Source organism: Bombina bombina, chromosome 7, assembly GCF_027579735.1.
Source record: "Bombina bombina isolate aBomBom1 chromosome 7, aBomBom1.pri, whole genome shotgun sequence".
Taxonomy (NCBI): domain Eukaryota; kingdom Metazoa; phylum Chordata; class Amphibia; order Anura; family Bombinatoridae; genus Bombina; species Bombina bombina.
The window spans coordinates 60,837,591-60,850,356 of record NC_069505.1 but is presented as its reverse complement, the minus strand read 5'-3'; the positions used below and the strand labels follow the sequence as shown (position 1 = coordinate 60,850,356).

The 12,766-nt window shown below is 37.4% G+C and overlaps 1 protein-coding gene across 1 annotated transcript in view; it reads left to right on the top strand.

Moving 5' to 3' along the window:
- Positions 1 to 12,766, top strand: part of LOC128665888 (serine/threonine-protein kinase MRCK alpha) — a 420,939-nt gene that overhangs the window by 217,407 nt on the left and 190,766 nt on the right. Inside the window, exons 5-8 of the mRNA XM_053720136.1 lie at positions 4,292 to 4,440; positions 6,165 to 6,258; positions 10,781 to 10,981; positions 12,462 to 12,710. Coding sequence (XP_053576111.1) covers positions 4,292 to 4,440; positions 6,165 to 6,258; positions 10,781 to 10,981; positions 12,462 to 12,710 — 693 coding nt within the window. The remainder of the gene's footprint in view (positions 1 to 4,291; positions 4,441 to 6,164; positions 6,259 to 10,780; positions 10,982 to 12,461; positions 12,711 to 12,766) is intronic.

The following is a 12,766-nucleotide window of genomic DNA, read 5'->3' as shown; positions in this document are numbered from 1 at the left end:
GGTTTCTGTCTCAGAGGTTGATGCTGATAAATCTTTGTATTTGTTCAAGATGGAATTTATTCGTTCTTTATTTAAAGAAGTATTAATTGCATTAGAAATAGAGGATTCTGGTCCTCTTGATACTAAAACTAAACGTTTAAATAAGGTTTTTAAATCTCCTGTAGTTATTCCAGAAGTGTTTCCTGTCCCTGATGCTATTTCTGAAGTAATTTCCAGGGAATGGAATAATTTGGGTAATTCATTTACTCCTTTTAAAACGTTTTAAGCAATTATATCCTGTGCCATCTGACAGATTAGAGTTTGGGACAAAATCCCTAAGGTTAATGGGGCTGTCTCTACTCCTGCTATATTTTTAGCGGATGTTGCTGCAGCTTCAACTTTTTGGTTAGAAGCTTTAGCGCAACAAGTAACAGATCATAATTCTCATAGCATTATTATTCTATAACATGCTAATTATTTTATTTGTGATGCCATCTTTGATATCATTAGAATTGATGTCAGGTATATGTCTCTAACTATTTTAGTTAGAAGAGCTTTATGGCTTAAAACTTGGAATGCTGATATGTCTTCTAAGTCACCTTTGCTATCCCTTTCTTTCCAGGGTAATAAATTATTCGGTTCTCAGTTGGATTCTTTTATCTCAACTGTTACTGGAAGGAAGGGAACTTTTTTACCACAGGATAAAAAATCTGAAGTAAATTTAGGTCTAATAATTGTTTTCGTTCCTTTCATCACAACAAGGAACAAAAGCCTGATCCTTCATCCTCAGGAGCGGTATCAGTTTGGAAACCTTCTTCACTTTGGAATATATCCAAGCCTTATAGAAACCCAAAGCCAGCTCCTAAGTCCCCATGAAGGTGCGGCCCTCATTCCAGCTCAGCTGGTATGGGGCAGTTTACGTTCTTTTCAAAGAAATTTGGATCAATTCCGTTCACAATCTCTGGTTTCAGAACATTGTTTCAGAAGGGTACAGAATTGGCTTCAAGTTAAGGCCTCCTGCAAAGAGATTTTTTTCTTTCCCGTGTCCCAGTAAACCCAGCAAAGGCTCAAGCATTTCTGAAATGTGTTTCAGATCTAGAGTTGGCTGGAGTAATTGTGCCAGTTCCAGTTCTGGAACAGGGGCTGGGGTTTTATTCTATCTCTTCATTGTACCAAAGAAGGTCAATTCCTTCAGACCAGTTCCGGATCTATCAATTTTGAATCGTTATGTAAGGATACCAACATTCAAGATGGTAGCTGTAAGGACTATCCTGCCTTTTGTTCAGCAAGGGCATTATATGTCTACAATAGATTTACAGGATGCATATCTGCATATTCCGATTCATCCAGATCACTTTTAGTTTCTTAGATTCTCTTTTTTAGACAAGCATTACCAGTTTTGTGGCTCTACCGTTTGGCTTAGCATCAGCTCCAAGAATTTTTTCAAAGGTTCTCGGTGCCCTTCTGTCTGTATTCAGAGAACAGGGTATTAGTATTTCCTTATTTGGACGATATCTTGGTACTTGCTCAGTCTTCACATTTAACAGAATCTCATACGAATTGACTTGTGTTGTTTCTTCAAGATCATGGTTGGAGGATCAATTTACCAAAAAGTTAATTGATTCCTCAGACAAGGGTAACCTTTTTAGGTTTCCAGGTAGATTCAGTGTCTATGACTCTGTCTTTGTCAGACAAGAGAAGTCTAACATTGATATCAGCTTGTCAAAACCTTCAGTCACAATCATTTCCTTTGGTAGCCTTATGCATGGAAATTTTAGGTCTTATGACTGCTGCATCGGACGCGATCTCCTTTGCTCGTTTTCACATGCGACCTCTTCAGCTCTGTATGCTGAACCAATGGTGCAGGGATTACACAAAGATATCTCAATTAATATCTTTAAAACCGATTGTACGACACTCTCTGACATGGTGGACAGATCACCATCGTTTAGTTCAGGGGGCTTCTTTTGTTCTTCCGACCTGGACTGTAATTTCAACAGATGCAAGTCTTACAGGTTGGGGAGCTGTGTGGGGGTCTCTGACGGCACAAGGGGTTTGGGAATCTCAGGAGGTGAGATTACCGATCAATATTTTGGAACTCCGTGCAATTTTCAGAGCTCTTCAGTCTTGGCCTCTTCTGAAGAGAGAGTCGTTCATTTGTTTTCAGACAGACAATGTCACAACTGTGGCATACATCAATCATCAAGGAGGGACTCACAGTCCTCTGGCTATGAAAGAAGTATCTCGAATTCTGGTTTGGGCGGAATCCAGCTCCTGTCTAATCTCTGCGGTTCATTTCCCAGGTGTAGACAATTAGGAAGCGGATTATCTCAGTCGTCAAACGTTGTATCCGGGCGAATGGTCTCTTCACCCAGAGGTATTTCTTCAGATTGTTCAAATGTGGGAACTTCCAGAAATAGATCTGATGGTTTCTCATCTAAACAAGAAACTTCCCAGGTATCTGTTCAGACCCCGGGATCCTCAGGCGGAGGCAGTGAATGCATTATCACTTCCTTGGAAGTATCATCCTGCCTATATCTCTCCGCCTCTAGTTCTTCTTCCAAGAGTAATCTCCAAGATTCTTAAGGAATGCTTGTTTGTTCTGCTGGTAGCTCCAGCATGGACGGATTCTTTTTCGGATGGCCTCTTGCCAACCGTGGGCTCTTCCGTTAAGACCAGACCTTCTGTCGCAAGGTCCTTTTTTCCATCAGGATCTCAAATCTTTAAATTTAAGGGTATGGAGATTGAACGCTTGATTCTTGGTCAAAGAGGTTTCTCTGACTCTGTGATTAATACTATGTTACAGGCTCGTAAATCTGTATCTAGAGAGATATATTATAGAGTCTGGAAGACTTATATTTCTTAGTGTCTTCTCATCATTTTTCCTGGCATTCTTTTAGAATTCCGAGAATTTTTTTACAGTTTCTTCAGGATGGTTTAGATAAAGGTTTGTCCGCAAGTTCCTTGACAGGACAAATCTCTGCCCTTTCTGTTCTTTTTCACAGAAAGATTGCTAATCTTCCTGATATTCATTGTTTTGTACAAGCTTTGGTTCATATAAAACCTGTCATTAATCTATTTCTCCTCCTTGGAGTTTGAATTTGGTTCTGGGGGCTCTTCAAGTTCCTCCTTTTGAACCCATGCATTCATTGGACATTAAATTACTTTCTTGGAAAGTTTTGTTCCTTTTGGCCATCTCTTCTGCCAGAAGAGTCTCTGAATTATCTGCTCTTTCTTGTGAGTCTCCTTTTCTGATTTTTCATCAGGATAAGGCGGTGTTGCGAACTTCTTTTGAATTTTTACCTAAGGTTGTGAATTCCAACAACATTAGTAGAGAAATTGTGGTTCCTTCATTATGTCCTAATCCTAAGAATTCTAAGGAGAAATCGTTGCATTCTTTGGATGTTGTTAGAGCTTTGAAATATTATGTTGAAGCTACTAAGTCTTTCCGAAAGACTTCTAGTCTATTTGTCATCTTTTCCGGTTCTAGAAAAGGTCAGAAAGCTTCTGCCATTTCTTTGGCATCTTGGTTGAAATCCTTAATTCACCATGCTTATGTCGAGTCGGGTAAAACTCCACCTCAAAGGATTACAGCTCATTCTACTAGGTCAGTTTCTACTTCCTGGGCATTTAGGAATGAAGCTTCGGTTGATCAGATTTGCAAAGCAGCAACTTGGTACTCTTTGCACACTTTTACTAAATTCTACCATTTTGATGTGTTTTCTTCTTCTGAAGCAGTTTTTGGTAGAAAAGTACTTCAGGCAGCGGTTTCAGTTTGAATCTTCTGCTTATGTTTTCATTAAACTTTATTTTGGGTGTGGATTATTTTCAGCAGGAATTGGCTGTCTTTATTTTATCCCTCCCTCTCTAGTGACTCTTGCGTGGAAAGATCCACATCTTGGGTAGTCATTATCCCATACGTCACTAGCTCATGGACTCTTGCTAATTACATGAAAGAAAAGAACTTACCTGATAAATTCATTTCTTTCATATTAGCAAGAGTCCATGAGGCCCACCCTTTTTGTGGTGGTTATGATTTTTTTGTATAAAGCACAATTATTCCAATTCCTTATTTTATATGCTTTCGCACTTTTTTCTTATCACCCCACTTCTTGGCTATTCGTTAAACTGAATTGTGGGTGTGGTGAGGGGTGTATTTATAGGCATTTTAAGGTTTGGGAAACTTTGCCCCTCCTGGTAGGAATGTATATCCCATACGTCACTAGCTCATGGACTCTTGCTAATATGAAATAAATGAATTTATCAGGTAAGTTCTTACATAAATTATGTTTTTTCTCAATGTCTTTTGCAGTACTTAGTAATGGATTACTATGTTGGAGGAGATCTGCTGACCCTGCTTAGTAAGTTTGAAGACCGGTTACCAGAGGATATGGCTCGATTTTATCTGGCTGAGATGGTGTTAGCCATTGATTCTATACATCAGCTGCATTATGTGCACAGGTAAGATTTCAGTGTATGATCACAAATACAGATACATTTCATGAATCTGTTGGTTGAATTACAGAGTCACAAAGAACATAATATATACATGATAATATGTGCACTTAGTAAACTTACAGCTATTGAAAAGAATACTTTCCCAGTCATGATTGTTGTTGGGAATTCACCTTAAAAATGACTAGAAGAGACAAGGTGGCGTAGAGGGGGAGGAAAACACTAGTTCGCAGAAAACTAGATAACACTATTAGCCCAAGACTCTCTCTGCAAGGTACTGGAACAACCACAATTTTCAGATGTATTTTATAGCAAAAATCAGCAAAATAAATAACTATTTGTTATAATATGTTATATTTTTAATAGTTGCATATTTTATGTGTTGTTAAATGTTGAGTTGAATGGTCCTTTAAGTACTTTTAAAGGGACAGTCTACTCTAAAATGTTTACAAAGATAGATTATCCCTTTATTACACATTCCCCAGTTTTTCATAACCAACATGGTTATATTAAAGGGATAATAAAGTCCAAATTAAACTTTCATGATTCAGATAGGACATGTAATTTTAAACAACTTTCTAATTTACTTTTTTCTTCAAATTTGCTTTGTACTTTTTGTATTCTTTGGTGAAAGTTAAACCTAGGTTGACTCGTATGCTAATTTCTAAGCCCTTGAAGGCCGCCTCTTATCTGAATGCATTTGACAGTTTTTCACAGCTAGAGGGCGTTAGTTCATGTATTTCATATTAGATAACATTGTGCTCACGCACGTAGAGTTATTTAATAGTCAGCACTAATTGCCTGAAATGCAAGTCTATCAAAAGATCTGAGATAAGGAGGCAGTCGGCCGAAGCTTAGATACAAGGTAATTACAGAGGTAAAAAGTGTATTTCTATTTTGGTTAGAAAAACTGGAGAATTGTAAATAAAGGGATTATCTATCTTTTTTTAACAATAACATTTTTTTGTGTTTACTATCCCTTTAATATACCTCTTACCTCTGTGGTTACCTTGTATCTAAGCCTCTGCAGACTGCCCCCCTTATTTTAGTTCTTTTTGACAGACTTGCATTTAAGCTAATCAGTTCTGACTCTTAAATAACTCAATGTGAGTGAGCACAATTTTATCTAGCACTGAACTACCACTGTCTAGCTGTGAAAAACTGTAAAAATGCTTTGAGATAAGAGGCAGCCTCTAAGGGCTTGGAAATTAGCATATGAGCCTACCTATGTTTAGCTTTCAACAAAGAATACCAAGAGAACAAAGCACATTTAATGATGAAAGTAAATTGGAAAGTTGTTTAAAATCGCACGCCCTATCTGAATCATGAAAGTTTAATTTTGACTAGACTGTCCCTTTAAACGGAATAATAACAGGAATAGTGTAACTTTCCAGTCACAAACATAGACATACACACACGTACAGAAGTATCAAGTGATATAAAGGCAAAAGCCACTTGACAGTTGTATTTATTAATGCAACATGAAATAAAATACAAAATCAGAAATAGTTACATTCTACATAGTTACAAATATTCAAACTGATTAGCATGTATACACTTGTGTGATCTGTCTCTTACAGACATTGATGTTCAGCATCCGACTCTTGTTGCACAATCTGTCTAGTGACTTTTGCACACCCTGTATTAAAAGTTTCTCCATCTATATATGCCAATTGCCACAAGGATTTTTTTTATAGCTTAACATGCTAACATGTATTTTTTCTTCACAGAGATATAAAGCCCGATAACGTCCTTATTGATCTGAACGGGCACATCCGACTTGCTGATTTTGGTTCATGTCTAAAAATGAGGGCAGATGGCATGGTAAATTCAGTTTTCAGATGATCCAGAGATCCCTAGATAGAGTTAAGCACTAGAAAGAGGGTGCATTTAGAGTGCTTATGAAGAATGTTTCTCTTGTGAAGACTAATATCCATGTTTAAGAAACCATAACTGTGAGAGGAAGTGGCTTTGTATCTTATTATACTAGGGATTAGGAATGGCAAATGTGATGAAAGTGAAATTCGTTTGGTAGAACAAATAGTCCTGTGGACATTCGTTTTGGACAATCGAATGTTGATTAGAATGAAAATCCATTAAAATTCGGTAATCGTATGTTATTTCCGGGTTTTCCAATGTTGCTTTCATTTTCGAATGTTGATAATTAGGTTGAATATCCACATTTAAAATTTTGACTGTAACATTCGATTTAGTAAATACTATTTAAAAGTTCAGTAGTTCCTGAACCCCCTCCTGACATAGCCGTTCATCACCTCTCCGAAAAGGAGCAAATATATTCTCAGGCAAAACATACTGAACCCCCTCCTGACGTAGCCGTTCATCACCTCTCCGAAAAGGAGCAAATATATCCTCAGGCAAAACTACAAGAATTAAATTTTAACTGGGCCCATAACTGGTTTAATTACAGGAGATTGCACCATTATATCACATCGCATAAACACTATTACAATATGCTCAGACCTATGACTAAGTTGGAAACATTATTGTCATCCCCTATCTCCTTAAATCATACCCTGTCCAAAATATATTCTATACTAACTCAACCTCCTCCTGGTAACTTACCGGGGACTATTGAGTCCTGGGAGAGGGATTTAGGAGTCATCATCCTGCCTCATACAGCAGCCTCTATTTTTTATAAACACCAAATCATCCTCATCTTCAGCAGCGCTGCTGGAGATGAACTATAAAATTCTCCATAACTGGTATCTCATCCCCAGACGTTTACAGAAATTGTACCCCACAACAGGAAACCGTTGCTGGCGCTGTGGCCACGTTGGAAGTGGCATGGGCCACATGTGGTGGTGGTGGTGGTGCAACAACATAAACTTATATTGGAGAGCCCTTATAGGCGAAATTGAAAAAGAATTTCAGTTAACCATTGGACCCGCTAGTATTCCTTTTAAATAAGCATATTAAGCTCCCTTCTAAAGCTCACAGCATCTTGTTCCGCATACTTACAAATAGCGCCAAATCCCTCATAGCTAAATCCTGGAAATCACAGGAATCCCCAAATATAATACTATGGAGACGCAAGGTCACTGACCTTATAGAATTGGAAGAGTATAGATCATTTAGGCTAGACACCAGAGACATATTTCTCATTGCCCAAGATATGTGGACACAATATGTGAAATCAGTCTGTGAATTACCCTCGCAAGCGTATTAATGAACCACTTAGCTACTTTTAGCTCCCCTGTGAAGATAAAGATTTATCATATTGTTATCCATATAGGAGATTACATACTTCTTTTTACTATTTCAGCTGGTACAACTCAACTCAATCCAATTTAATTTAATTGTATTTTATTTTACTTGAATTCTCTCATTATTTTTTGTTTTTGCCTTCCCTCTTTTCTGGCCGGGAAGGCCATTCTTTTTTCTTTGGTTTTCTTTTAGTTTCAAATTGTTCTTATAACCATTGAGTGATTGGTTAATGTTGTTAAACAGAAATGGTCATTATGTAAAATTCATGAGTATTGTATTTTTGATATATTGACTAAACCTTGTATTAGGTTTGCTGAAACTATTTCAATAAAAAAGAACTTGGAATAAAAGTTCAGTAGTTCATGTGGTAGGGAATTTAGTAAATTGATACATAATAGATACAAATATATCAATTTGTTTTTAAAATTTGCATAATTTGAATATTAAATTTAATCCCTTAATGACCGACGTACAGGGTACGTCCTACAAAAAATGGTCGTTAACGACCAAGGACGTACCCAGTATGTTGTCTGTGTTTTCAAGCGGTGGAAGCGATCCTGATCACTTCCAGAAGCTTTCATGTTATTGCAGTGATGCCTCGATATTAAGGCATCCTGCAATAACAATTTTTAGCCATCCGATGCAGAGACACACTCTGTGGCCCGATGGTCGCGATCTTTGGTAGGTGGGAGCCATGGCAGGGAGGTGGGTGGGCGGCCATTGATAGTGAACTTCCGGCAGGCAGTGTGAATTCACTCGCTGGTGCATGCGGGATTATTAAAAATGGCAGCGAATAGTGAGTAGGGGCAGGGTTAGAGAGCTGTTTGGGAAGGGGGCTCAGGGAGGTTGGGTGCTAAGGGGGATCCTACACTGCAGAAAATATATCATTTAAAAAAAATAATAAATAAAAACAAACACAAACTTTTTATTTTTATACTGGCAGACTATGCCAGTACTAAAGATGGCAGTGACAATAGTGAGGTAGGGGAGGGAATAGAGCTGTTTTAGAGTAGTCAGGGAGGGATCAGGGGGTGGGATGTGTCAGGTGGGAGGCTGATCTCTACACTAATGCTAAAATTAAGCCTACAAGCTCCCTACAAGCTACCTAATTAACCCCTAAACTGCTGTGCATAATACAAGTGTGGTGCGCAGCGGAATTTAGCCGCCTTCTAATTACCATAAAGCAATACCAAAGCCATATATGTCTGCTATTTCTGAACAAAGGGGATCCCAGAGAAGCATTTACAACCATTTGTGCCATAATTGCACAAGCTGTTTGTAAATAATTTCAGTGAGAAACCTAAAGTTTGTGAAAAAGTTAGTAAAAAAGTGAACTTTTTTTTATTTGATCGCATTTGGCGGGGAAATGGTGGCATGAAATATACCAAATTGGACCTAGATCAATACTTTGGGTTGTCTACTAAAAAAAATATATACATGTAAAGGGTTATTCAGGGATTACTGACAGATATCGGTGTTAAAATGTAACATATGCAAATTTTGAAAAAAAAAAAATGGTTTGGAAATAGCAAAGTGCTACTTGTATTTATTGCCCTATAACTTGCAAAAAAAGAAAAGAACATGTAAACATTTGGTATTTCTAAACTCAGGACAAAATTTACAAGCTATTTAGCAAGGGTGTTTTTTGGTGGTTGTAGATGTGTAACAGATTTTGGGGGTCAAATTTTAAAAAAAAGTGCGTTTTTTTTCCATTTTCCTCATATTTTATAAAAAAAAAATCATAGTAAATTATAAGATATGATGAAAATAATGGTATCTTTAGAAAGTCCATTTAATGGCGAGAAAAACGGTATCTAATATGTGTGGGTACAGTAAATGAGTAAGAGGAAAATTACAGCTAAACACACACACTGCAGAAATGTAAAAACAGCCCTGGTCCCAAACGGTCAGAAAATAGAAAAGCGCTGTGGTCCTTAAGGGGTTAAAGAGAGCATTAGAAATACTATTACATTAAAGAAACATTCAACACCAAAATTTGTGTTGCTTAAAGAGATAGACAATCCCTTTTTACCATTTCCCAGTTCTGCATAACCAACACAGTTATAATAATACACATTTTACCTCTGTGCTTACCTTGTATCTAAGCCTCTGCAGACTGCCCCCTTATTTCAGTTCTTTTGACAGTCTTGCATTTTAGCCAATCAGTGCTCACTCCTCTGTAAATTCACGTGCGTGAGCTCTATATGTTATCTATGTGAAACACATGAACTAATGCCCTATAGTGGTGAAAAACTGTCAATGCATTCAGGTTAGAGGCAGCCTTCAAGGTCTAATAAATTAAGGGACAGTTTACCATAGTATTTTTATTGTTTTAAAAGATAGATAATCTGTTTATTACCCATTCCCCAGTTTTGCATAACCAACACAGTTATATTAATGTACTTTTTACCTCCGTGATTACCTTGTGTCTAGGAACCTTCTTCCAGCCCCCTGATCACATGACTGTGACTGTTTATTATCTATTGTCTTAAATTTAGCATTGCTTTGTGCTAAATCTTAAATAACTCCCTGTGCCTGAACACAGTGTTATCTATATGGCCCACGTGTACTTTCTGTCTCTTTGTGTTGAAAAGAGATTTAAAAAGCATGTGATAAGAGGCAGCCCTCAAAGGCTTAGAAATTAGCATATGAGCCTACCTATGTTTAGTTTAAACTAAGAATACCAAGAGAAAAAAGCAAATTTAATGATAAAAGTAAATTGGAAAGTTGATTAAAATTAAAAGTCCTATCTGAATAACGAAAGTTTATTTTATACTAGACTGTCCCTTTAGCATATAAACCTCCTAGGTTTAGCTTACAACTAAGAATACTAAGAGAACAAAGCAAAATTGGTGATAAAAGTAAATTGAAAAGTTGTTTAAAAATACATGCCCTATTTGAATCATGAAAGTTTTTTTTGGACTTGACTGTCCCTTTAAACGAATGTTAGAATGTTTACAAACATTTGAAATTCGAAAACAAACGAATGTCTTAAAATTTGTTCCATTTTTCAAATGTTGCAAAACATTCACCCAGCCCTACTAGGGATGCAAAATGTCTCATTGCTTTGTCCTTTTTTCCCTCATGGAATAAACATTCGTAACTGGTTTTTACTTCTTAGGTGGAATCCTCAGTCGCCGTCGGTACCCCTGATTACATTTCCCCTGAAATCCTACAGGCCATGGAGGATGGCAAAGGGCGTTATGGAACGGAATGTGACTGGTGGTCTCTTGGTGTCTCTATGTATGAACTTCTTTTTGGCGAGACGCCTTTCTACGCGGAGTCTCTGGTTGAGACATATGGGAAAATCATGAACCATGAGGTAACGGCAATTACATTACCAAGAAACATCACTTCATTCTTCCTATAATTATAACAAATCTGTTCAGTTTTAGCCGCTCTCCTTTTTACCCAGTGAGAGAGTTTAGTGATGTGTCCCACTTTGGTGAGATGTTTGATAGTTAACCATTAAAGGGATAGAAAGGTCAGCATTGATATGTGCACAGGTTCATTTCAATTTTAATTAGAAGCATTTTTGCAATATACTTCCATTAGCAAACTTATAGCTGTTTTGCAATGGCATATACACATATGCTGAGAAGGCCTTTGCACAAGTATTCAAGTTCAGAGATGGTGGTGTTAATTTTGTCTGTGTCATACAAGCTTTTGCTGACTTTATGTAGCCACCAATCAGCAGGCGCTGACCCAGGTATGGGCTTACTCCTAAACTTACATTCTTGCTTTTTGAAATAAAGATACCAAGAGAATGAAGAAAAAATGATAATAGGAGTAAATTAGAAATTTGCTCAAAATTGCTGCTCTATCTGAATCATGGAAGTATAATTTTGACTAGACTATCCCTTTAAGCTCTTCAGCAAGCTTGTGAATACATGAACTAAACATCCTTGTGCTTTCAAAAGGAATAAATTGTTTAAACCTATACATTTTCTGTAGTAGTTAATTTTATTATTTATAGGCGGAAGTTTAGAAATGAATTAAGCAGAATCAATTACTTGCGTTAATCTGTAGGCATGGGCGGAATTTTGTAATTCAGCATTTAGTTTACTAAACAAATACCGACTATGGCCGCAGGCAGCGGTATTTGGCTATTTTTGACACGAGTTATTCATGTAATAGTGAAACACAGAAATATCGGGATATGCACAGATGTTTGCTTGTTGCACTATTAAACAAATAAATCTGGCACTGAAAATAGCTGAATTACCGCTGCCTCTGACAATATTTGGCATTTGTATAGTAAACAAACGCCGAATAATAGGCATGTGCATTTCCTAATGTGGAAGAAGGCAGCCACTTGCGGCATTTGACTCTTTTCGGAGAGCGTTTTCCTCCTGTAAAAGTGCAACACCCTAAGATTTGGATTTGCACAGATCTTAGTATGTTTGCACTTCGATAAGAAGAAATCCGGCTCGGATAAGAGCAGAATACCACGATTGCCGCCGCCTTCTGCATTCAGAGGCATCCGATACCTCAGAATCCACCGACCTACTAAATAATGAAACTCTGCCCATGCCTATTAATCACTATATACAGTTGTACCACATCCATATGAACAGTGTTGTGATTGGTTTGCAAGGCCTGTAACGTTCTGGAAGACTAGGAAATCCGTGACTAAAAAAAACATGACGTAAATACTCAAAAAATCTAACTGCATCATTCATTGCAAAATGCTTCACAGATGCAACACTTCAGTTTCATTCAACTTTTAGTTTTATTAATGAAGTAGGAGCTGAAATTGCAAGGGTAAATGAAATACAATCTCCTGCTTCTCTGTATCCAAGGAACACTTGCAGTTCCCATCTGATATTACAGACGTATCCGACAGTGCAAAGGACATGATACAGCGCCTTATATGCAGGCAGGAAAAACGCCTCGGGAGAGGAGGTATCAGCGATTTCAAGAAGCATCCGTTCTTCAAAGGAATAGAGTGGGATAACATTCGGAGGATGGTTCCGCCTTATATCCCTGAGGTAGACAGCCCACTGGACACATCCAATTTTGATGTGGATGATGAATCACTCAAACATTCGGTGGGTGTATTTTTTTTTTTTTTTTTATAAATAAACTTTATCTGTAGTTGCAATAT